We start from the raw sequence: 23,257 nt of genomic DNA on the forward strand, positions 1-23,257 counted from the left end.
ATCATGTCCTGTAGAATGTAGACTGTATCTATAATACATCATGTCCTGTAGAATGTAGCCTGTATCTATAATACATCATGTCCTGTAGAATGTAGACTGTATCTATAATACATCATGTCCTGTAGAATGTAGCCTGTATCTATAATACATCATGTCCTGTAGAATGTAGACTGTATCTATAATACATCATGTCCTGTAGAATGTAGACTGTATCTATAATACATAATGTCCTGTAGAATGTAGCCTGTATCTATAATACACAAACCGTCCAACTAAGAAAATAAAAAATACATAACAGCACTGCAGGCACTTAAAGGAAAACTCTTCCCCAAAACTATCTTTTGGTAAAATGCATCATACCGGCAGACAGCACCAAAAATGACCACTATATTACATCAGGTGCTTTCTAGAACCTAAAAGGGTTCTTCGGCTGTCCCCATAGGATAACCCTTTGAAGATCCCATTTTGGTTCCAGGTAGAACCCTTTTGGGTTTCATGTAGAACCCTCGATGGAAAGGGTCCTACCTGGAACCATAAAGGGTTCTACCTGGAACCAAAAAGGGTTCTCCTATGGGGACAGCCAAAGAACCCTTTTGGAAGCTTTTTATTTAAAGATTGTAAGGTTAGAAGATCCAGTGGAGGGCTGTATTACTGCTACATGAAGTGGATGGTGGGGTGAGGACAGAGAGGAGGCAGAGAGAGGTCTGGTCTACTGCCCTAGGGATTCCTGCTGTGGAAGTCAACAAGCTGAGAGGTGAGAAACCACAGGACATCAATGAGAGAGAAAAAGAGAGTGAGAGAGAGAAGGAAGGAAGGAGGGGGTAAAAGTGAAAGAGAAAAGGAGAGAGAGCAGGTTGGTTAACACATTAATGAGGTGAAGGGGCACTCGCCACAAAATGACGTCTTCTCTTTCTCCTCTGTCACTCAGACCCTTCACTCCTCCTCTTCCAGTTACCCATCTTCTGCTGGCTACTGACTACCTTACCTCTCCTCCCCAATACAATCATTACATAGATAGTATAGACACAGACCAGTCAACAATATGTGAATCCCAAATGGCACCCTGTTCCCTATAAAGTACAGCAATTCTTTCCAGAGCATTTACCCTTGGATGGTTTACCTTAACAATGTCCATAGCAGAGCTTCAGTTGAAATGTAAAGGTTGGGAGTTGCTTGGCAACAAACCTAATATCAAACATCACTCTCTTTCTTCCTGCCCAGAGGCTCCTTTGAAAATCTCCCATTTCCCAACTAATTGCTTTCATACTGATATCAAAAAGCAATGTCTCACGGTGTTGTTATCCATTACATTCAGTCATCAGTCAGGGTGGAGACACTTTTGAGACATATCAAAAAGCCTGAACATACAACCAGACCACAATATCAATTCATGGTCCCCGATACAGTAAGTAACTGCATAGGCTCACATCACATAAGTGCATTGTAGTCTGGGTATCTGAGCTGAACCAACAGGTTAAAGACTGTTTCAAATAATGCATCAATTAAAGCAGAAAACAGTGAGTGAAGTGATGACATTCCTGAAGCCCAATCACTGTAACTGTGACTCCTGTACAGTATTACTTCCATATTTCTCACTTCTCAGTTATTTTGGAATGGATAGTCCCCCGATTTCCCACCCCCAGGGAGAGAGAGAGAGAGAGACAACAAGGCAGGCTTGAGGTCAGCTGCCCTGCCATTCCTCTAGGCCAGCTCTGAATCACTCCCCACCACAAACACTGGAACAACAGTACAGTTCGTGGCCCCCAGCCACCCGACCTATCCAGTAGAGAACAACATACACACAAGCATACGCACACATGAACACACACACACAAACTGACTCTCTCTTCCTTTAATCTCTCTTTCCCTCTCTCTTTCGAGGTGCTGCTGACACCTCTGACAGCAGAGTTCTATAAAAGGCTGCTGATTGGAGGACCACCACATCATGGGACAGGGAGGCTGAGAAACACATGACTTTTCTCATCAACAAAACAACAGAGTGGAGTCGCTGCTCGGGCTGTGATGGTCATGGAATTATGGATGACAGCTATTGGACAGCAAAATGACCGCGGTCACCGTAATAACCGTTCAAATAGCCCCCCCCCACAGGCATTGCCTAGACAACTGAAGACTCGTTTGCTACAGCACCTGGCTTGTTTCAGCAAGGAGCAACAAATCACGATGTAGTGACTATATTACATGTCCATGTCCAAATGGACTCCACACGAATGCCCAGCCGTCCTGTCTTCAGACAGCTGTTCTTTCCACAGCCGCCCAGCCGTCCTGTCTTCAGACAGCTGTTCTTTCCACAGCCGCCCAGCCGTCCTGTCTTCAGACAGCTGTTCTTTCCACAGCCTCCCAGCCGTCCTGTCTTCAGACAGCTGTTCTTTCCACAGCCGCCCAGCCGTCCTGTCTTCAGACAGCTGTTCTTTCCACAGCCGCCCAGCCGTCCTGTCTTCAGACAGCTGTTCTTTCCACAGCCGCCCAGCCGTCCTGTCTTCAGACAGCTGTTCTTTCCACAGCCGCCCAGCCGTCCTGTCTTCAGACAGCTGTTCTTTCCACAGCCGCCCAGCCGTCCTGTCTTCAGACAGCTGTTCTTTCCACAGCCGCCCAGCCGTCCTGTCTTCAGACAGCTGTTCTTTCCACAGCCGCCCAGCCGTCCTGTCTTCAGACAGCTGTTCTTTCCACAGCCGCCCAGCCGTCCTGTCTTCAGACAGCTGTTCTTTCCACAGCCGCCCCCTTACCCCCTTTTTCGTGGTATCCAATTGTTAGTAATTACTATCTTGTCTCATCCCGTACGGGCTCGGGAGAGACGAAGGTCGAAAGCCATGCGTCCCCCGAAACACATCCCAACCAAGCCGCACTGCTTCTTAACATGTGTCGGAGGAAACACCGTGCACCTGGCGACCTTGGTTAGCGTGCACTGCGCCCGGCCCGCCACAGGAGTCGCTGGTGCGTGATGAGATAAGGACATCCCTACCGGCCAAACCCTCCCTAACCCGGACGACGCTGGGCCAATTGTGCGTCGCCCCACGGACCTCCCGGTCGCGGCCGGCTGCGACAGAGCCTGGGCGCGAGCCCAGAGTCTCTGGTGGCACAGCTAGCGCTGTGATAAAGTGCCCTAGACCACTGCGCCACCCGGGAGGCTTGTTTAAACGGTTATGACGGTTATTTTATTTCCATGACTGTCTTCATCCATAACTGTCAGTTACACGGATATACTGTAATTGTGCCAGACCCAGTTGCTGCTGCTGGTAAATGATTACAGTATGGTGCCAACATGAAACCAATACACTACAGTCAGTGGGAAAAGATGGGGGAAACTCATATGTACACATCATTAGAGTAGGGGGAAAGAAAACATTTTGGGATGTGGCTATGGATGATGATTCATTGATGCAAAACGAATTTCCCCATTGGGGACAATGTTTTCTACTACTACTACTACTGCTATAGCCTCGGCTTGCAGGCTTCCTCTGAGTGATGAACAAGTCTATGAAGTATGGTAACACACTATACTACTACTGCTACAACACTATACTACTACTGCTACTGCTGCTAAAGCCTCGGCTTGCAAGCTTCCTCTGAGTGATGAACAAGTCTATGAAGTATGGTAACACAAGACTGCTACTAATGCTACTACACTATACTACTGCTACTACACTATACTACTCCTACTACTACTGCTACCACTGCTACTACTGCTGCTACTACTACTGCTGCTCCTACTACTGATACTACTACTACTGCTACTGCTGCTACTACTACTGATACTACTACTATTGCTACTGCTGCTACGACTACTACTACTGCTACTACTGCTGCTACTACTACTGCTACTGATACTACTACTACTGCTACCACTGCTGCTACTACTACTGCTACTTCTGCTACTACTGATACTGCTGCTACTACTACTGCTACTACTGCTACTACTACTACTACTACTACTACTACTGCTACTGCTACTACTGCTGCTGCTGCTACTACTACTGCTGCTGCTACTACTACTACTCCTACTACTGCTGCTGCTACTACTCCTACTACTACTGCTGCTACTCCTACTCCTACTGCTACTACTACTACTACTACTACTACTACTAGTACTATTAATACTGCTGCTACTACTACTACTACTACTGCTATTGCTGCTACTACTACTACTACTACTACTGCTGCTACTACTACTGCTGCTGCTGCTACTACTACTACTACTACTACTACTACTACTATTGATACTACTACTACTACTACTACTACTACTCTTACTACTACTGCTGCTACTACTACTGCTGCTGCTACTACTACTACTGCTGCTGCTACTACTGCTACTACTACTACTACTCCTACTACTGATACTACTACTACTGATACTACTACTACTACTACTACTACCACTACTACTGCTACTACTACTATTATAACACAGTAGTATCTTAAGCTGTAACTAGTGCTATAGGTGGGAGGGTTCTCTACTCACCAGGCGTTTGATGATACGGAGCAGTAGTCTGTGTTGTTTAGGCTGGGTCTGGAGCTGCAGCGCGTGGCTGAGGCTCTGGAGGTTCAGGGGGCTGAGGGAGTCAGGGCTGTCCCCTCCATACAGCTGCATCAGCAGGGACAGGCACTGACTGGTCTCCTCATACACCTCCACATCCTCACACGGCAGCTACATAACAGGGAACACACAAAAAGACAACTAAATATTATTTAGATGTGCCGGGGCTACCAAAAGTTTTCCAGAAATGGGATGCTCATCTGGGATATCTTTCTGCAATACTTCTACACAACAAAAGACCAGTAGTGTTAATTATGGTCTACTGTACTTTATTTTCAGAAAATCTTTTGGTTTCTGCTCTTAGGGAAATGTCAACCATGACACCTGTAATGAGATAACACAATGTAAACCACTGTGACGTGATTAGACTGACTCATCATCACCTGGTCCTGTGTGTAATCTCCAAACCACTTCTGCTAACTACAGTAGTGGAAGCTGTGAGGGGAGGACGGCTCATAATAATGGCTGGGATGGAGTAGAATGGAGTGAATGGAATGGTATCAAATATATGAAAACCATGTTTTTGATACCATTCCATTTATTCCATTCCAGCCATTATTATGAGCTGTTCTCCCCTCAGCAGCTTCCACCGACCTACAGCCTAGCCACCAGCAGACTAACGACAGCCAAGCCACCAGCAGGCTAATGACAGCCAAGCCACTAGCATGCTAACGACAGCCTAGCCACCAGCAGGCTAATGACAGCCAAGCCACCAGCAGGCTAATGACAGCTTAGCCACCAGCAGGCTAACGACAGCCAAGCCACCAGCAGGCTAACGACAGCCTAGCCACCAGCAGGCTAACGACAGCCTAGCCACCAGCAGGCTAACGACAGCCTAGCCACCAGCAGGCTAACGACAGCCTAGCCACCAGCAGGCTAACGACAGCCTAGCCACCAGCAGGCTAACGACAGCCTAGCCACCAGCAGGCTAACGACAGCCTAGCCACTAGCAGGCTAACTACAGCCTAGCCACCAGCAGGCTAATGACAGCCAAGCCACCAGCAGGTTAACGACAGCATAGTCACCAGCAGGCTAACGACAGCCTAGTCTCCAGCAGGCTAACGACAGCCTAGACACCAGCATGCTAACTACAGCCTAGCCACCAGCAGGCTAATGACAGCCTAGCCACCAGCAGGCTAACTACAGCCTAGCCACCAGCAGGCTAACTACAGCCTAGCCACCAGCAGGCTAACTACAGCCTAGCCACCAGCAGGCTAACTACAGCCTAGCCACCAGCAGGCTAACTACAGCCTAGCCACTAGCATGCTAACTACAGCCTAGCCACCAGCAGGCTAACTACAGCCTAGCCACTAGCATGCTAACTACAGCCTAGCCACTAGCATGCTAACTACAGCCTAGCCACTAGCATGCTAACTACAGCCTTGTCAGTCTAGAAAAGAACCATTCCAAGAGGTGATAAACATCCCGCTTTAATTTTCACTTTATTCTTTGGTTCAATCTGGTCTCAAACTGGATTTGGTTCCTTCACCATTTCCCTGTCATCATCATCTCTGTATTTCCCTTCTCTTCATGTTGCCAGGTGTCAAATACCACTGATAGTGACAGGCTGCCATGGCAGCGATGAGTGACATATCAATCAGTGGGAGAAATCTCCATTAACTCAGCTGTCTCGTCTTCCCTTCCCTCTTCCATTCCACTTCTTCATACTCTGTAATGAGTGTCTCCGTCCCAAATGGCACCCCATTCGTTATATAGGGCCTGGTCAAAAGTAGTGCACTATAAAGGGAATAGGAATCCATTTGGGATACTCCCTTCGCCATGCTGCTATTCCATGGACAGCTCAGCCCATATTGGTGCTGAATAAGAGCCATGATGACGTCTCGGAAGGAGATTTAGAATGTATCCTGAGACTGATAAAAAATAACTCAGGTCTGTGCTGAAGGTACGTATGGGGGGGGTTACTGTGATAGGCAGTTCCATAGTTTCTGTTCCATTTCTATATTTCTGTGTCAAACAGTACTGACTGACTGATGAACCATCCATGGGAGGACTCTCTGTGCAACTAGGTGTAATAGTAGCCTGGTATCATGTCTGGTTGTGCTGTATAGCGAACTCCTATGATCATTATTTGGCAATAACAAACATATGAGTTGGCTATACAAAACAAACAGATGTGGGACCAGGCTAGGTATAGTGGCCCTGCCTTAATGAGAGTGTCTGCTGTTGACATTAGAGGCTAGGAGGCTAGGTATAGTTAGGTATAGTGGCCCTGCCCCGATGAGTGCCTGCTGTGGACATTAGAGGCTAAGGGGTTAGACTAGGGAGCTAGGCTAGGAGGCTAGGCTAGGGAGCGAGCCTAAGGCTAGGGGGTTAGGTATAGTGGTCCTGATGAGAGTGCCCGCTGTAGACATTAGAGGCTAGGGAGCTAGGTTAGGTATAGTGGCCCTGCCCTGATGTGTGCCTGCTGTGGACATTAGAGGCTAGGGGGTTAGACTAGGGAGCTAGGCTAGGAGCCTAGGGAGCTATACTAGCGGGCTAGGCTAGGGAGCTGCTAGGCTAGTGGGCTAGGCTAAGGGGCTAGGCTAGGGGGCTAGGGTAGGGGGCTTTGAAGCTTCATCAGCAAGTGAGAGAGAGACACTTTGGGTTATAAGCAATGGACCTTCTATAGGAACCCATCACATCACTGTGACCTAGTAATGAAACTGAGCTCAGCTCAGGGCTTCTCCCTCCAGTCCCCACCCAGTCCTCTATTTCAGTAAAAGCTAAAAGCTAGGGGCGTAATCACTGGGGTTTAGGCTCCTTTCACCGCTGATTTGTTGCTGCCCTCTTCTCCTCTTCCCCAGTCCCATGGGGCTAAGGGGCCAGGGGCGCAGAGAGGGCCTAATCCTGCCCCTCTTTTGTACGCCGGCCGCCACTCAGCACGAGCCAAATGCCGAAATCCCAAACAATGATCCAGAAAGAGCCCGCCCCTAGGTCTATCCCAAAAGGCCCGGCATTCTAAACTCCCTGCTGAAGCCAAACCCACCACTGAAAGGCTCTTTAGTCTCACTGTGCAGTCCTGTGCTGATAGTATTGGCATCTGAACAATACTAAGTCATAACAGACAAGAGTTAACACCTGCTTAGCAGGCTTTACATCAATATCCTGTTTATTCAACAGTGGTAGTAGATGCATCTAAAGAAGGATAAGAAATAACATGCAATGAATCCAATGCATGAAATCAAAGCTATTAAAGTGGGCTGAAAGAGGAGAGGGGAGCAACTAGTGGACTGACGTGTGGCAGTGCTGCCCTCTAATGCTGCCCTCAGAGTTCTGCTGCTGCCCTCAGAGTTCTGCTGCTGCCCTCAGAGTGCTGCTGCCCTCAGAGTACTGCTGCTGCCCTCAGAGTGCTGCTGCTGCCCTCAGAGTGCTGCTGCTGCCCTCAGAGTTCTGCTGCTGCCCTCAGAGTTCTGCTGCTGCCCTCAGAGTGCTGCTGCCCTCAGAGTACTGCTGCTGCCCTCAGAGTGCTGCTGCTGCCCTCAGAGTGCTGCTGCTGCCCTCAGAGTGCTGCTGCTGCCCTCAGAGTGCTGCTGCTGCCCTCAGAGTGCTGCTGCTGCCCTCAGAGTACTGCTGCTGCCCTCAGAGTGCTGCTGCTGCCCTCAGAGTGCTGCTGCTGCCCTCAGAGTACTGCTGCTGCCCTCAGAGTGCTTCTGCTGCCCTCAGAGTGCTGCTGCTGCCCTCAGAGTTCTGCTGCTGCCCTCAGAGTTCTGCTGCTGCCCTCAGAGTGCTGCTGCTGCCCTCAGAGTGCTGCTGCCCTCAGAGTACTGCTGCTGCCCTCAGAGTGCTGCTGCTGCCCTCAGAGTTCTGCTGCTGCCCTCAGAGTGCTGCTGCTGCCCTCAGAGTGCTGCTGCTGCCCTCAGAGTGCTGCTGCCCTCAGAGTATTGCTGCTGCCCTCAGAGTGCTGCTGCTGCCCTCAGAGTGCTGCTGCTGCCCTCAGAGTACTACCCCCATCATGACATAATATACTTCCCCTGCCCTAAACAAATGTATTCATTAACTCACTCACACACGCACACACAGACGCAAACACACACACTCTCCCAGGCATACTCTAATTCTTTGTCAGTAAGTAACATTGAGAGGGATCCTGAGGTGTATTTACTAGGACACCTGCCTGTGTTGTTGAAGTCTGTATTTAACATGTGTTCAATAAGGCCTCTCTCTGCCTCAAAACACATTCGTCTTCTTGATGCACTGTGCTGGTGAAGGGCTAGATATATTCATAAACATTCTTCAACATGCGGAGCAAATGTTAATTTACAGTCGCTGTAAAATTGCATATTATCAGGCACAGAGTTTGGGAGCTCATGCTAAATTGTATGTATTTGCATAATTTCCCATAAAATCCTTTGCTATCGCTGTAAAAAGAGGCAGGGTTATATCAGCAGTATAACACTGATTAGAGGTTTGGTTGTCTCCTTCCAAGACATGGCTGTTTATAGTGTGCAATCTGTTTGTGACAGACCACAAGTGGAGGTCACCGAGAGAGCAGGTTTGTGTTTCAGACCCTGTTGTGACACACTCTGTTCAGCCCCCCCCCTCCCCCATAATGACACAACATACCCCCCCTCCCCCATAATGACACAACATACTCCCCCTCCCCATAACAAATGTATTAATTTACACACACACAAACACACAAACAAAGCCCCAGTCAAACAGAAGCCTATTCAGACAGAGGTTGAGTGTGGTTCAACTGCAGGTCGCTGACTTCCAGGCAGGCACATTGTCATGCTCTCAGCTCACTGTTTTTATGCAGAAATATGTTGACACAAGGCTAGCAGTCTGGGCTGCTGGTGTACTGAGTGGTGGTGGTGGTGGTAGTGATTGTGGTGGGTGGGGCTGGTAGATTGAGTCACTCCCCTACGGCTCAGAGGGACAGCTTGGCTGGGGCTGAGACTGGGGCTGTGGAGGTGGATGAATCCTGGGTCTGGGTACAGGCTGTCTGCGTGTCTGTGGCCAGGGGTAAACACAGAGTGGGCTCCATGCAGCACCACGGGGCGTGCTGGCATAAAGCGTTTAAAAGGCCCTCCCAGTGGGTCTGTTCTCCTATGCCATCTGTGTGATTTACATGGCCAGAGGGGAGGCTTGCAGAGTGTTCCTATGTGTGTGTGTTCACTCAGTTCACTCACTCAGAAATACCAACTGAGAGTATGGTGGACCAGAGGTACTCTAGGGGGGAGGCAATATGGTGTGTGTGTGTACTCTGTGTGTGTGTGTGTGTGTGTACTCTTTGCTTTGCTATGTGTGTGTACTGTGTAGGAGTGTGGCGCTACCATGTGCAACAGATACAACTTGTCCACTGGAAGTCGTCAATCATTCAAGCCCCTGGTACTTTATGAAGGTGAGTTACCTTCTCCTAACCTCAAGGCCAAAGTTAGCCGTGAATGAGAAATACTTTTGAGAAATACGAAGGCCGGCGGAAATCCCAAATGCTTTTTATTTTAAGCCTATTTCACAGTGGAATGATGGGGCTAATAATAAAATGAAGTAGGTAACGCAATATCTACCCAATAACCTCAACTCTTCATTTTAAAACGCAGGAGCCATCTATCTCTGACGCTGTCATCATTATTCATAAATCTATCTATTTCTATAGATTCTCATATCACAGAACCAGCAGAAACCATTAAACCACAATGGGTCGTCCACTATTGATGATGCGTTCAGAATCCACTCAGTTTATGATGTTGTATCAGCAACAGGTCAAGTTTTCAGGGGCTTGGTCAAAAGGCATGACTGACAATGAAAATATGATTTCATATTGATTCAAATGAATTATTTCAAGCTGACTATTAGATGTTTTATCATAAGACTAGCTACACTCTATTAGAATGGAAATGGGTAAATCACATCAAAAATACACTGGGAATGGATCATTACTTTTTCCTAACATATTTGCGTCATGTTGAATAATATTGGCAAAGACGAACCAGCATTTACCTGGCAGTGGCTAGCACTCTCTTCCAAACCCCTTGATCTGAGGGCTCCAGCACTTTTCAAACAACTTATATCAAGTCTTTTTGGATATCCTATATAAATACACTGCACTGTTTTTTAAACTGTAATAATCACACATACAGTACTAACAGGCAGACAGACAGGTACAGACAGACAGACATACAGGTACAGACAGACAGACATACAGGTACAGACAGACAGGTACAGACAGACAGACAGACAGGTACAGACAGACAGACATACAGTACTAACAGGCAGACAGACAGGTACAGACAGACAGACATACAGGTACAGACAGACAGACATACAGGTACAGACAGACAGGTACAGACAGACAGACATACAGGTACAGACAGACAGACAGACATACAGGTACAGACAGACAGACAGACATACAGGTACAGACAGACAGACATACAGGTACTAACAGGCAGACAGACAGGTACAGACAGACAGACATACAGGTACAGACAGACAGACATACAGGTACAGACAGACAGACATACAGGTACAAACAGACAGACATACAGGTACAGACAGACAGACAGACATACAGGTACAGACAGACAGACATACAGGTACAGACAGACAGACATACAGGTACAGACAGACAGACATACAGGTACAGACAGACAGACATACAGGTACAGACAGACAGACATACAGTACTAACAGGCAGACAGACAGGTACAGACAGTCAGACATACAGGTACAGACAGACAGACATACAGGTACAAACAGACAGGTACTAACAGACAGACAGACAGACAGACAGACAGACAGACAGACAGACAGACAGACAGACAGACAGACAGACAGACAGACAGACAGACAGACAGACAGGTACTAACAGACAGACAGACAGACAGACAGACAGACAGACAGACAGACAGACAGACAGACAGACAGACAGACAGACAGACAGACAGACAGACAGACACCATGTCTTACCATCTGAATGAGCAGGGATGTGAGTTGTGTCAGAGGTTTGTTGATGAGCAGGAGGTCCTCTGCAGCCTGGGTCTCTCCCTGGGACTCAGCTCCCTGTAGCACGCACACACACACAGAGAGAGAGAGAGATCAGTTGACTGCCTTCAGATCAGAACTGTTGATTGACAACAGTAGGTTATTGTTTTCGTCTCAGCAGTAAAGAAAATGAGAAATCAATACTGTAGGAAAGAGGTAAAACAGAGAGATGAGTGAAGGGTGTTGAGACAGACAAACAGACAGACAGACGGACAGACACACAGGCGGACAGGTACACACAGGCAGCACTGTCTTGAGCTAGGTTTCATCACATCTGCTAAATATTTGGCTGAGGTCTGAGATGAACCAAGTGCAAGTCTTGTCCTGGGTAGAACACTAATACTAGTCCTGTTGAACAGCTGTAACAGTGTTGTTTAGGTTAGTACAGTAGAACAGTATTACTGGTCCTGTTGGACAGCTGTAGCAGTGTTGTTTAGGTTAGTACAGTAGAACAGTATTACTGGTCCTGTTGGACAGCTGTAACAGTGTTGTTTAGGTTAGTACAGTAGAACAGTATTACTAGTCCTGTTGGACAGCTGTAACAGTGTTGTTTAGGTTAGTACAGTAGAACAGTATTACTGGTCCTGTTGGACAGCTGTAACAGTGTTGTTTAGGTTAGTACAGTAGAACAGTATTACTAGTCCTGTTGGACAGCTGTAACAGTGTTGTTTAGGTTAGTACAGTAGAACAGTATTACTAGTCCTGTTGGACAGCTGTAACAGTGTTGTTTAGGTTAGTACAGTAGAACAGTATTACTGGTCCTGTTGGACAGCTGTAGCAGTGTTGTTTAGGTTAGTACAGTAGAACAGTATTACTGGTCCTGTTGGACAGCTGTAACAGTGTTGTTTAGGTTAGTACAGTAGAACAGTATTACTAGTCCTGTCGGACAGCTGTAGCACCACTAGTCTCACCCTTAACATATTCGGGCGGTAGGGTAGCCTAGTGGTTAGAGCGTTGGACTAGTAACCGGAAGGTTGCAAGTTCAAACCCCCTAGCTGACAAGGTACAAATCTGTCCTAGGCCGTCATTGAAAATAAGAATTTGTTCTTAACTGACTTGCCTAGTAAAATAAAAAAATTCAAATCTTCAAATCTCCTTTAAAACAAATGACTGGCCTTAACAGCAGTCACCTCCTGGGAGGTAGATTTCATTTCTATGACAAACTGGCTGTTCCCTTTGGTGGATGGAAATAGATGTAGAACAAATAAAAATAACTGCTGGTTGGTTGGGTTAGACTGAAAGACACTCTCCATCTGGTTCTCTTCTGGTTTCTCAACCCCTCCCTCTTTTTCTCTCTCTCCCTCCCTCCTCTCCTCTCACTCCCTCTTCTCCTCTCCCTCCTCTCTCTCTCTCTCTCTTTCCTTCTGAGGGACTGCTGGCTTATTTTAAGCAGGTTTTTCGGTCAGCACAAAACTTTGGGAAGGAAGATTGGCTGTCTGCAGTTAATGTGATTATTATTCCATGCTATTTTTTCAGCTCTTCTTCTTTTGCTTAATTGTGAAGCATGTAGAACTTTCTCGATTAACTTCCTCATCCATTTAAAATATTAATTCTGAGTGAATCAGAGAGAGAGAGAGAGAGCGAGACAACTTGAAGACGACACTGGCCACATATTCTTCCTTCCTTATCATTATTACCTAAATGAATTTGGTTTGTGCAGAATCCCTTTTAATGAGCTTTGCATTTTTTCATTCCAGTGAGAGAATTGATTTCCATTATGTCATTCCCCTCTCCTCTCGTCTCCTCTGTTCTCCCAATGTCCGGGCTGCATAAATATGTATACCAGGAAGTGGAGGAAGGCTCTGTAGAGGACAACTAAAGCTAATGAGGGCCAGTGGGAGACAATGGAGTGTCCCTCGGGTGGGGGACCTTGTGAATCCTTAGTGTCTAAAAGATGAACTTCAATGGGATATATTTGCTTCTTACTGCTCATCCTACTGGAAGTTGAGAAGAGGCAAATATATAAAATACAGTGCATTCAGAAAGCATTCAGACCTCTTGACTTTCAACATTTTGCTACGTTACAGCATTAAATAGTTGTTTTCCCCTCCTCAATCTACACACAATGCCCCATAATGACGAAGCAAAAACAGGTTTTTATAAAATTTATAAAAGATAAAAAAATGGAAATATCACATTTACATAAGTATTCAGACCTTTTACTCAGTATTTGTTGAAGCAACTCAAGTCTTCTTGGGTATGACGCTACAAGCTTGGCACAACTGTATTTGGGGAGTTTATCCCATTCTTCTCTGCAGATCCTCTCAAGCTCTGTCAGGTTAGGAAGGAGAGCGTCGCTGCACAGTTGTTTTTTTGGTCTCCCCAGAGATGTTTGATCAGGTTTAAGTCTGGGCTCTTGCTGGGCCACTCAAGGACATTCAGAGACACTGTTAAGCACGGTGATGAGGTGTGATGGTGTGGGGGTGCTTTGCTAGGACCAAAAGACTCCTTCAACAGCTTCTACCTCCAAGCCATAAGACTGCTGAACAACTCCTAAAATCGCCACCGGACAATTTACATTGACCCCCCCTCCCTTTTGTACACTCACCGTTTGCTTGTTACCTATGCATAGTCACTTCCCCCCCACCTACATGTACAGATTACCTCAACTAGCTTGTACCCCCGCACACTGACTCGGTACCGGTGCCCTCTGTATATAGCCTCGTTACTGTTATACTTATTGTGTTACTTTTATTAGTACTTTTTATTTTTGTCTACATCGTAAAAATGTTCTTCTTGAACTGCACTGTTGGTTAAGTGCTTGTAAGTGAGCATTTCACGGTAAAGTCTACACTTGTTGTATTCGGCGCATGTGACAAATACAATTGGATTTGATTTGAAGTGCTGCATCAGATGACCTGGCCTCTACAATCACCCGACCTCAACCCAATTGAGATGGTTTGGGATGAGTTGGACGCAGAGTGAAGGAAAACAGCCAACAAGTGTTCAGCATATGTGGGAACTCCTTCAAAACGGTTGGAAAAGCATTCCAGGTGAATCTGGTTGAGAGAATGCCAAGAGTGTGCAAATCTGTCATCAAGGCAAAGGGTGACTACTTTGAAGAATCTAAAATATATTTTGATTTGTTGAATACTTTTTTGGTTACTACATGATTCCATATGTGTTATTTCATAGTTTTGATGTCTTCACAATTATTCTACAATGTAGAAAATAGTAAAAATAAAGAAAAACCCTAGAATGAGTAGGTGTGTCCAAACTTTTGACTGGTACTGTAAATTGTGGCAGGCCAGTGGGTTGGGTCAAAACGTTTACACAGATCAGACACTGACAGAGTAGGATTAGCTAAGTTTTATTAAAATAAAAGTCCAATAGAAAATAATAGGTCTCCCCCAAGAGACCCTCTCTGGAATACCGTCTACTGGGCTCCGGGCAAAGTTGGGGATAACCCCAGGCTGCCAATGGTACCTGCCAATATCCTTTGGTCAGGTCAAGGGTGCTGATGTACCGGGCCTTTCTCAATCGGTCGATGAGCTCGTCCACCCTCGGCATGGGGTAGGTGTCGAACAAGCTTATGTCGTTCACACCCCGGGGAATCATTACAGAAGCGCAGGCTACTGTCCGGTTTGGGCACCAACACAATGGGGCTGCACCATGCACTGTGAGACTCTTCAACTACCCCCATCCTCAGCATAGCCTCCACTTCCTTTTAAACGGCCTTCCTTAGGGCCTCCAGAATCCGATATGGCCTCTTTCGTACCGTTTCCCTGGTCCGGGTACGGATGTGGTGTTCAATGAGGGTCGTGCGGCCTGGCATTTCGGAGAACACCGCCGTGTTCCGATCGACGAGCTCCCTGAGCTCTTGCTTCTGGGCTGGGTCGAGGTCCTCATTGCTCGGGCCCACCACTGGTACCGTTGGCGTCCTGGGTCTCGACCATAACACGGCAAGGCTGTCCTCTCGTGCCACTTCTTCAACAGGTTCACGTGGTAAATCTGTTGGGGTTTCCGCCTCCACGGCTGCCGTACGCGGCAATTGACAAGTCCCAGCTTCTTGCTCACCTCGTATGGCCCGTGCCATGTTGCCAGGAACTTACTTTCGACCGTTGGGATTAAGACCAATACCCTGTCTCCCACCTGGAATTCTCGGGGCTGGACTCTCTGATTGTAGACCTGGGTTTGGGCGCATTGGGCCTTCTCCATATGTTCCCTCACGACTGGCCATATGGCTGTCATCCGCTCCCTCATCGTCTCCACGTGCTCTACCAAGGGGGTCAGTTGGGGTTCCCACACCTCCTTGGCGAGGTCCAGTAGGCCTCGCGGCCTCCTCCTGTAGAGGAGTTCGAAAGGGGAAAATCCAGTGTACTGGGGTACTTCTCGGATTGCGAACATTAGGTGGGGTAGTAGCTGGTCCCAGTTCTTCCCGTCCTTTTAATTGAACCGCTCAACGAGCCCATCCGTGTGCGGGTGGAAGATGGCGGTCCCGATCCGCTTGATCTGCAGGAGAGCACACAAATCTTTCATTAGGCGGAACATAAACTCAGTACCTTGGTCTGTCAGGATCCCGTTCGGGATGCCCACCCAGCTAAAGAGGTAGAACAGCTACCGGGTGATTCCCTTGGATACCGCCCGTAGGGGAATGGCCTCAGGATACCAGGTGTCATAGTCCACTATTACCAGGATGTACCGGTGTCCTCGTGCTGTTTTTACCAGGGGTCCCACTCTGTCCATGGCGATGCGTTCAAAGGGCACCCCGATGATCGGTAGGGGGACCAGTGAGTTTCGGAAGTGTGCCTTTGGGGCAGTCATTTGACACTCTGGGCAGCTGCGGCAGTAATCTTCCACGGCCCTCCTCATCCCGGGCCAGTGGAACCGTGCGGCGATCCGTTCCCGGGTCTTCTCCATTCCCAGGTGCGCCCCCAACAGGTGGGTGTGGGCTAGCTGAAGAACAGTTCCCACGTACCGTCGGGGCAGCAACAAAACCTCTCGAAGTTCCCCCTGTTGGCGCGACACCTGATACAAAAGGTTATTCTTGATTTGGAAATGGGGGTATCGCCAGTCACTCACCCCCGGAAGTAGCTGTCCATCCACCGCTATCACTTGGGCTGTGGCGGCTTTCAAGTTAGGATCCTCCCACTGGGCCGTCCCGAATTGTCCCCTCAGTTGGCCCCCAGGGGGTGTCTCGACTGGCCCCTCGAAATCGAGGAGGGGGAGGCTGGGCTCTTCCTCCTGTGGGTTGGGTTCCGGCACCCACTCCGACTCCGGACCCGTAGATATAGGTTGATCAACCGTTTGCTCCCGGGCCGCACAGGCGATGGGTCATCCTCGCTCTCGTCTTCGGCTGGCTCGTACCTTCTTCCTCAGCTCATGCCCCCACAGGGTGGCAAACAGTGGACAATCTTGTCCCAGTAGGAGAGGTACCGGCAACTCTGTTATTGCACCCACCATCATCTGGCAGTTCCCTTGTGGCGTCACGATGATGGCTCAAACGGTTAGATACCGCTTTGTGTCCCCGTGAACACAGGAAATGGACATCTCCCTGCCACATTCAGTATCCTGGTACAGCAGGCTCGTGGTTACGAGGGTAACCATATTTCCGGAGTCCTCTCGAGCCGGGCAATTCCAGGCAGTGTGCCCCCGGGCGCCACACTCAAAACACCTTCTTTGGTATCCGTCTACCTGGGGTCGTCGGTGGCGGGTCGGCCCTACACCAAACGTCTCTCCACGGGTTTGCGGTCTCTTGGCCCTGCCTGTTACGGTGCGTGAATGAGGACCCAAAAGCGAATTAACTTAAACAGAGCTTCTTTAATTACCAAACATAGGTAGGCTCAGACCGACCGGCAGATTCCGACAGGACAGGACAAGGTTGCAGCAAACATGACGATAGTCTGGTTCAGGCATGACTAACACAAACAAACAAGAATCCGACAAGGACAGGAACAAAAACAGAGAGAGATATAGGGACCTAATCAGAGGGAAAAAGGGAACAGGTGGGAAACGGGGTGACGAGGTGGTTAGGAGGAGACAAGGCACAGCTGGTGGAAATTGGGGGAGAAAAGGTAACCTAACAACGACCAGCAGAGGGAGACAGGGTGAAGGGAAAGGACAGAGACAAGACACAACATGACAGTACATGACAGTACCCCCCCACTCACCGAGCGCCTCCTGGCGCACTCGAGGAGGAAACCTGGCGGCAACGGAGGAAATCCTCGATCAGCGCACGGTCCAGCACGTCCCGAGAGGGAACCCAACTCCTCTCCTCAGGACCGTACCCCTCCCAATCTACGAGGTACTGGTGACCACGGCCCCGAGGACGCATGTCCAAAATTCTACGGACCCTGTAGATGGGTGCGCCCTCGACAAGGATGGGGGGGGGGGGGGGGAGACGAGCGGGGGCGCGAAGGACGGGCTTGATGCAGGAGACATGGAAGACCGGGTGGACGCGACGAAGGTATCGCGGAAGAAGAAGTCGAACTGCGACAGGATTAATGACCCGAGAAATACGGAACGGACCAATGAACCGCGGGGTCAACTTGCGAGAAGCCGTCTTAAGGGGAAGGTTCTGAGTGGAGAGCCAAACTCTCTGACCGCGACAATATCTAGGACTCTTAGTTCTACGCTTATTAGCAGCCCTCACAGTCTGCGTCCTATAACGGCAAAGTGCAGACCTGACCCTCTTCCAGGTGCGCTCGCAACGTTGGACAAAAGCCTGAGCGGAGGGGACGCTGGACTCGGCGAACTGAGATGAGAACAGCGGAGGCTGGTACCCGAGGCTACTCTGAAAAGGAGATAGCCCGGTCGCAGACGAAGGAAGCGAGTTGTGGGCGTATTCTGCCCAGGGGAGCTGTTCTGACCAAGACGCAGGGTTGCGAAAAGAAAGACTGCGTAAGATGCGACCAATAGTCTGATTGGCCCGTTCTGCTTGACCGTTAGACCGGGGGTGAAAGCCGGAAGAGAGACTGACGGAAGCCCCAATCAAACGGCAAAACTCCCTCCAAAATTGAGACGTGAATTGCGGACCTCTGTCCGAAACGACGTCTGACGGAAGGCCATGAATTCTGAAAACATTCTCGATGATGATTTGTGCCGTCTCTTTAGCAGAAGGAAGCTTAGCAAGGGGAATGAAATGAGCCGCCTTAGAGAACCTATCGACAACCGTAAGAATAACAGTCTTCCCCGCTGACGAAGGCAGTCCGGTGACAAAATCTAAGGCGATGTGAGACCACGGTCGAGAGGGAATGGGAAGCGGCCTGAGACGGCCGGCAGGAGGAGAGTTACCGGACTTAGTCTGCGCGCACACCGAACAAGCAGCCACGAAACGACGCGTGTCATGCTCCCGGGTGGGCCACCAAAAACGCTGGCGAATGGAAGCAAGCGTACCCCGAACGCCAGGGTGGCCGGCTAACTTGGCAGAGTGAGCCCACTGAAGAACGGCCAGACGAGTAGGAACGGGAACGAAAAGAAGGTTCCTAGGACAAGCGCGCGGCGACGGAGTGTGAGTGAGCGCTTGTTTTACCTGCCTCTCAATTCCCCAGACAGTCAACCCGACAACACGCCCCTCAGGGAGAATCCCCTCGGGGTCAGTGGAGGCTACTGAAGAACTGAAGAGACGAGACAAAGCATCAGGCTTGGTGTTCTTAGAGCCCGGACGATATGAAATCACGAACTCGAAACGAGCGAAAAACAGCGCCCAACGCGCCTGACGCGCATTAAGTCGTTTGGCAGAACGGATGTACTCAAGGTTCCTATGGTCAGTCCAAACGACAAAAGGAACGGTCGCCCACTCCAACCACTGTCGCCATTCGCCTAGGGCTAACCGGATGGCGAGCAGTTCGCGGTTACCCACATCATAGTTACGTTCCGACGGCGACAGGCGATGAGAAAAATACGCGCATGGGTGGACCTTGTCGTCAGAGAGGGAGCGCTGAGAAAGAATGGCTCCCACGCCCACCTCTGACGCGTCAACCTCGACAACAAACTGTCTAGAGACGTCAGGTGTAACAAGGATAGGAGCGGATGTAAAACGATTCTTGAGGAGATCAAAAGCTCCCTGGGCGGAAACGGACCACTCAAAGCACGTCTTGACAGAAGTAAGGGCTGTGAGAGGAGCTGCCACCTGACCGAAATTACGGATGAAACGACGATAGAAGTTCGCGAAGCCGAGAAAGCGCTGCAGCTCGACGCGTGACTTAGGGACGGGCCAATCAATGACAGCTTGGACTTTAGCGGGATCCATCTTAATGCCTTCAGCGGAAATAACAGAACCGAGAAATGTGACGGAGGAGGCATGAAAAGTGCACTTCTCAGCCTTCACAAAAAGACAATTCTCTAAAAGGCGCTGGAGGACACGTCGAACGTGCTGAACATGAATCTGGAGTGACGGTGAAAAAATCAGGATATCGTCAAGGTAAACGAAAACAAAGATGTTCAGCATGTCTCTCAGGACATCATTGACTAATGCCTGAAAGACAGCTGGAGCGTTAGCGAGGCCGAAAGGAAGAACCCGGTATTCAAAGTGCCCTAACGGAGTGTTAAACGCCGTCTTCCACTCGTCCCCCTCCCTGATGCGCACGAGATGGTAAGCGTTACGAAGGTCCAACTTAGTGAAAAACCTGGCTCCCTGCAGGATCTCGAAGGCTGAAGACATAAGAGGAAGCGGATAACGATTCTTCACTGTTATGTCATTCAGCCCTCGATAATCTATGCAGGGACGCAGAGACCCGTCCTTCTTCTTGACAAAAAAAAACCCCGCTCCGGCGGGAGAGGAGGAGGGGACTATGGTACCGGCGTCAAGAGCTACAGACAAATAATCTTCGAGAGCCTTACGTTCGGGAGCCGACAGAGAGTATAGTCTACCCCGGGGGGGAGTGGTTCCCGGAAGGAGATCAATACTACAATCATACGACCGGTGTGGAGGAAGAGAGGTGGCCCTGGACCGACTGAACACCGTGCGCAGATCGTGATATTCCTCCGGCACCCCTGTCAAATCACCAGGCTCCTCCTGTGAAGAAGAGACAGAGGAAACAGGAGGGATAGCAGACATTAAACATTTCACATGACAAGAGACGTTCCAGGAGAGGATAGAATTACTAGACCAATTAATGGAAGGATTATGACAAACTAGCCAGGGATGGCCCAAAACAACAGGTGTAAAAGGTGAACGAAAAATTAAAAAAGAAATGGTTTCACTATGATTACCAGAAACAGTGAGGGTTAAAGGTAGCGTCTCACGCTGAATCCTGGGGAGAGGACTACCATCCAGGGCGAACAAGGCCGTGGGCTCCTTTAACTGTCTGAGAGGAATGTCATGTTCCCGAGCCCAGGTCTCGTCCATAAAACAGCCCTCCGCCCCAGAGTCTATTAAGGCACTGCAGGAAGCTGACGAACCGGTCCAGCGTAGATGGACCGACAAGGTAGTGCAGGATCTTGAAGGAGAGACAGGAGTAGTAGCGCTCACCAGTAGCCCTCCGCTTACTGACGAGCTCTGGCCTTTTACTGGACATGAAGTGACAAAATGACCAGCGGAACCGCAATAGAGACAGAGGCGGTTGGTGATTCTCCGTTCCCTCTCCTTAGTCGAGATGCGGATACCTCCCAGCTGCATGGGCTCAGCACCCGAGCCGGCAGAGGAAGATGGTAGTGATGCGGAGAGGGGGGCGACGGAGAGCGCGAGCTCCTTTCCACGAGCTCGGTGACGAAGATCAACCCGTCGCTCAATGCAAATAGCGAGTTCAATCAAGGAATCCACGCCGGAAGGAACCTCCCGGGAGAGAATCTCATCCTTTACCTCTGCGCGGAGACCCTCCAGAAGACGAGCGAGCAAGGCCGGCTCGTTCCAGCCACTGGAGACAGCAAGAGTGCGAAACTCAATAGAGTAGTCTGTTATGGATCGATTGCCTTGACATAGGGAAGACAGGGCCCTGGAAGCCTCCTCCCCAAAAACAGATCGATCAAAAACCCGTATCATCTCCTCCTTGAAGTCCTGATACTGGTTAGTACACTCAGCCCTTGCCTCCCAGATTGCCGTGCCCCACTCACGAGCCCGTCCAATAAGGAGAGATATGACGTAGGCGACACGAGCAGTGCTCCTGGAGTAAGTGTTGGGCTGGAGAGAAAACACAATATCACACTGGGTGAGGAACGAGCGGCATTCAGTGGGCTCCCCAGAGTAACACGGCGGGTTATTGATTCTGGGCTCCGGAGATTCGAAAGCCCTGGAAGTGGTCGGTGGATCGAGGCGGAGATGGTGAACCTGTTCTGTGAGGTTGGAGACTTGGGTGGCCAGGGTCTCAACGGCATGTCGAGCAGCAGACACTTCCTGCTCGTGTCTGCCTAGCATCGCTCCCTGGATCCCGACGGCTGAGTGGAGAGGATCCGAAGTCGCTGGGTCCATTCTTGGTCGGATTCTTCTGTTACGGTGCGTGAATGAGGACCCAAAAGCGAATTAACTTAAACAGAGCTTCTTTAATTACCAAACATAGGTAGGCTCAGACCGACCGGCAGATTCCGACAGGACAGGACAAGGTTGCAGCAAACATGACGATAGTCTGGTTCAGGCATGACTAACACAAACAAACAAGAATCCGACAAGGACAGGAACAAAAACAGAGAGAGATATAGGGACCTAATCAGAGGGAAAAAGGGAACAGGTGGGAAACGGGGTGACGAGGTGGTTAGGAGGAGACAAGGCACAGCTGGTGGAAATTGGGGGAGAAAAGGTAACCTAACAACGACCAGCAGAGGGAGACAGGGTGAAGGGAAAGGACAGAGACAAGACACAACATGACAGTACATGACACTGCCGACTGTCGGTTTGGGGTACACAGCAGTGGGGCTGTCTTCAAGAGACAACCTTCACCGGGACCATGGGTGCAGTTGATTCGTGGTGAGTCCTTTCCTTCCCCAGTCTCTCCCTTGTGTGCTGCCCTTCTGGCAGCTTTATGCGACTTGTACAGCTGGTGAGCAATCAGTCCTTGATTACTCACCAATTCCCAATCTGCCCCAATTAGTCCTGGCTGGAGAGCCCGTCAAGACCTGGCACGTCCAGCAGATAGAGCCATCGCCTCGTGATGTATACTCTGTCTGTCACCAGGCCTTGACGAGTCTCCCCCTGGTGGCTGACCTGCAAAATATAGCTACTTCCTCACTGAGTCACCTAGATGTGATAGGTGGACATTGAGTGCCCTACACACACTCAAGCCCTCCGCCAACGCATGCACGCATGCACACACGCACAGACACGTAGAATCAGGAATTCCCCAGGGCAGCTGTCTAGGCCCCTTACCTTTTCATTCTTTACTAATGACATGCCACTGGCAACATTATACACGTCAGCTACTACAGCAACTGAAATGATTGCAACACTTAAAGAGCTGCAGTTTGTTTCAGAATGGGTGGAAAGTAATAAGTTAATCCTAAATATTTCAAAAACTAAAAGCATTGTTTTTGGGACAAATCATTCACTAAACCTCAACTAAATCTTGTAATTAATAATGTAGAAATTGAGCAAGTTAACTGTCATGGTCAAAACATATTGATACAACAGTAGCTAAGATGGAGAGAAGTCTGTCCATAATAAAGTGCTGCTCTGCCTTCTTATCAGCACTATCAACAAGGCAGGTCCTACAGGCCCTAGACTTGTCGCGCCTGGACTACTGTTCAGTCGTGTGGTCAGGTGGCACAAAGAGGGACTTTACAATTGGCTCAGAACAGGGCAGCACGGCTGGCCCTTAAAAATACATAGGGAGCTAACAATGATAT

The 23,257-nt window shown here is 49.2% G+C and overlaps 1 protein-coding gene across 1 annotated transcript in view; it reads right to left on the minus strand.

Moving 5' to 3' along the window:
- Positions 1-23,257, minus strand: part of LOC110520767 (inactive serine/threonine-protein kinase ULK4) — a 233,517-nt gene that overhangs the window by 108,168 nt on the left and 102,092 nt on the right. The window contains exons 34-35 of the mRNA XM_090188661.1: positions 11,468-11,560; positions 4,481-4,666 (exon numbers count right to left, since the gene is read on the minus strand). Coding sequence (XP_090044787.1) covers positions 4,481-4,666; positions 11,468-11,560 — 279 coding nt within the window. The remainder of the gene's footprint in view (positions 1-4,480; positions 4,667-11,467; positions 11,561-23,257) is intronic.

The sequence above is a fragment of the Oncorhynchus mykiss genome, chromosome 2 (assembly GCF_057628025.1).
Source record: "Oncorhynchus mykiss isolate SJ-2025 chromosome 2, ASM5762802v1, whole genome shotgun sequence".
Lineage (NCBI taxonomy): Eukaryota > Metazoa > Chordata > Actinopteri > Salmoniformes > Salmonidae > Oncorhynchus > Oncorhynchus mykiss.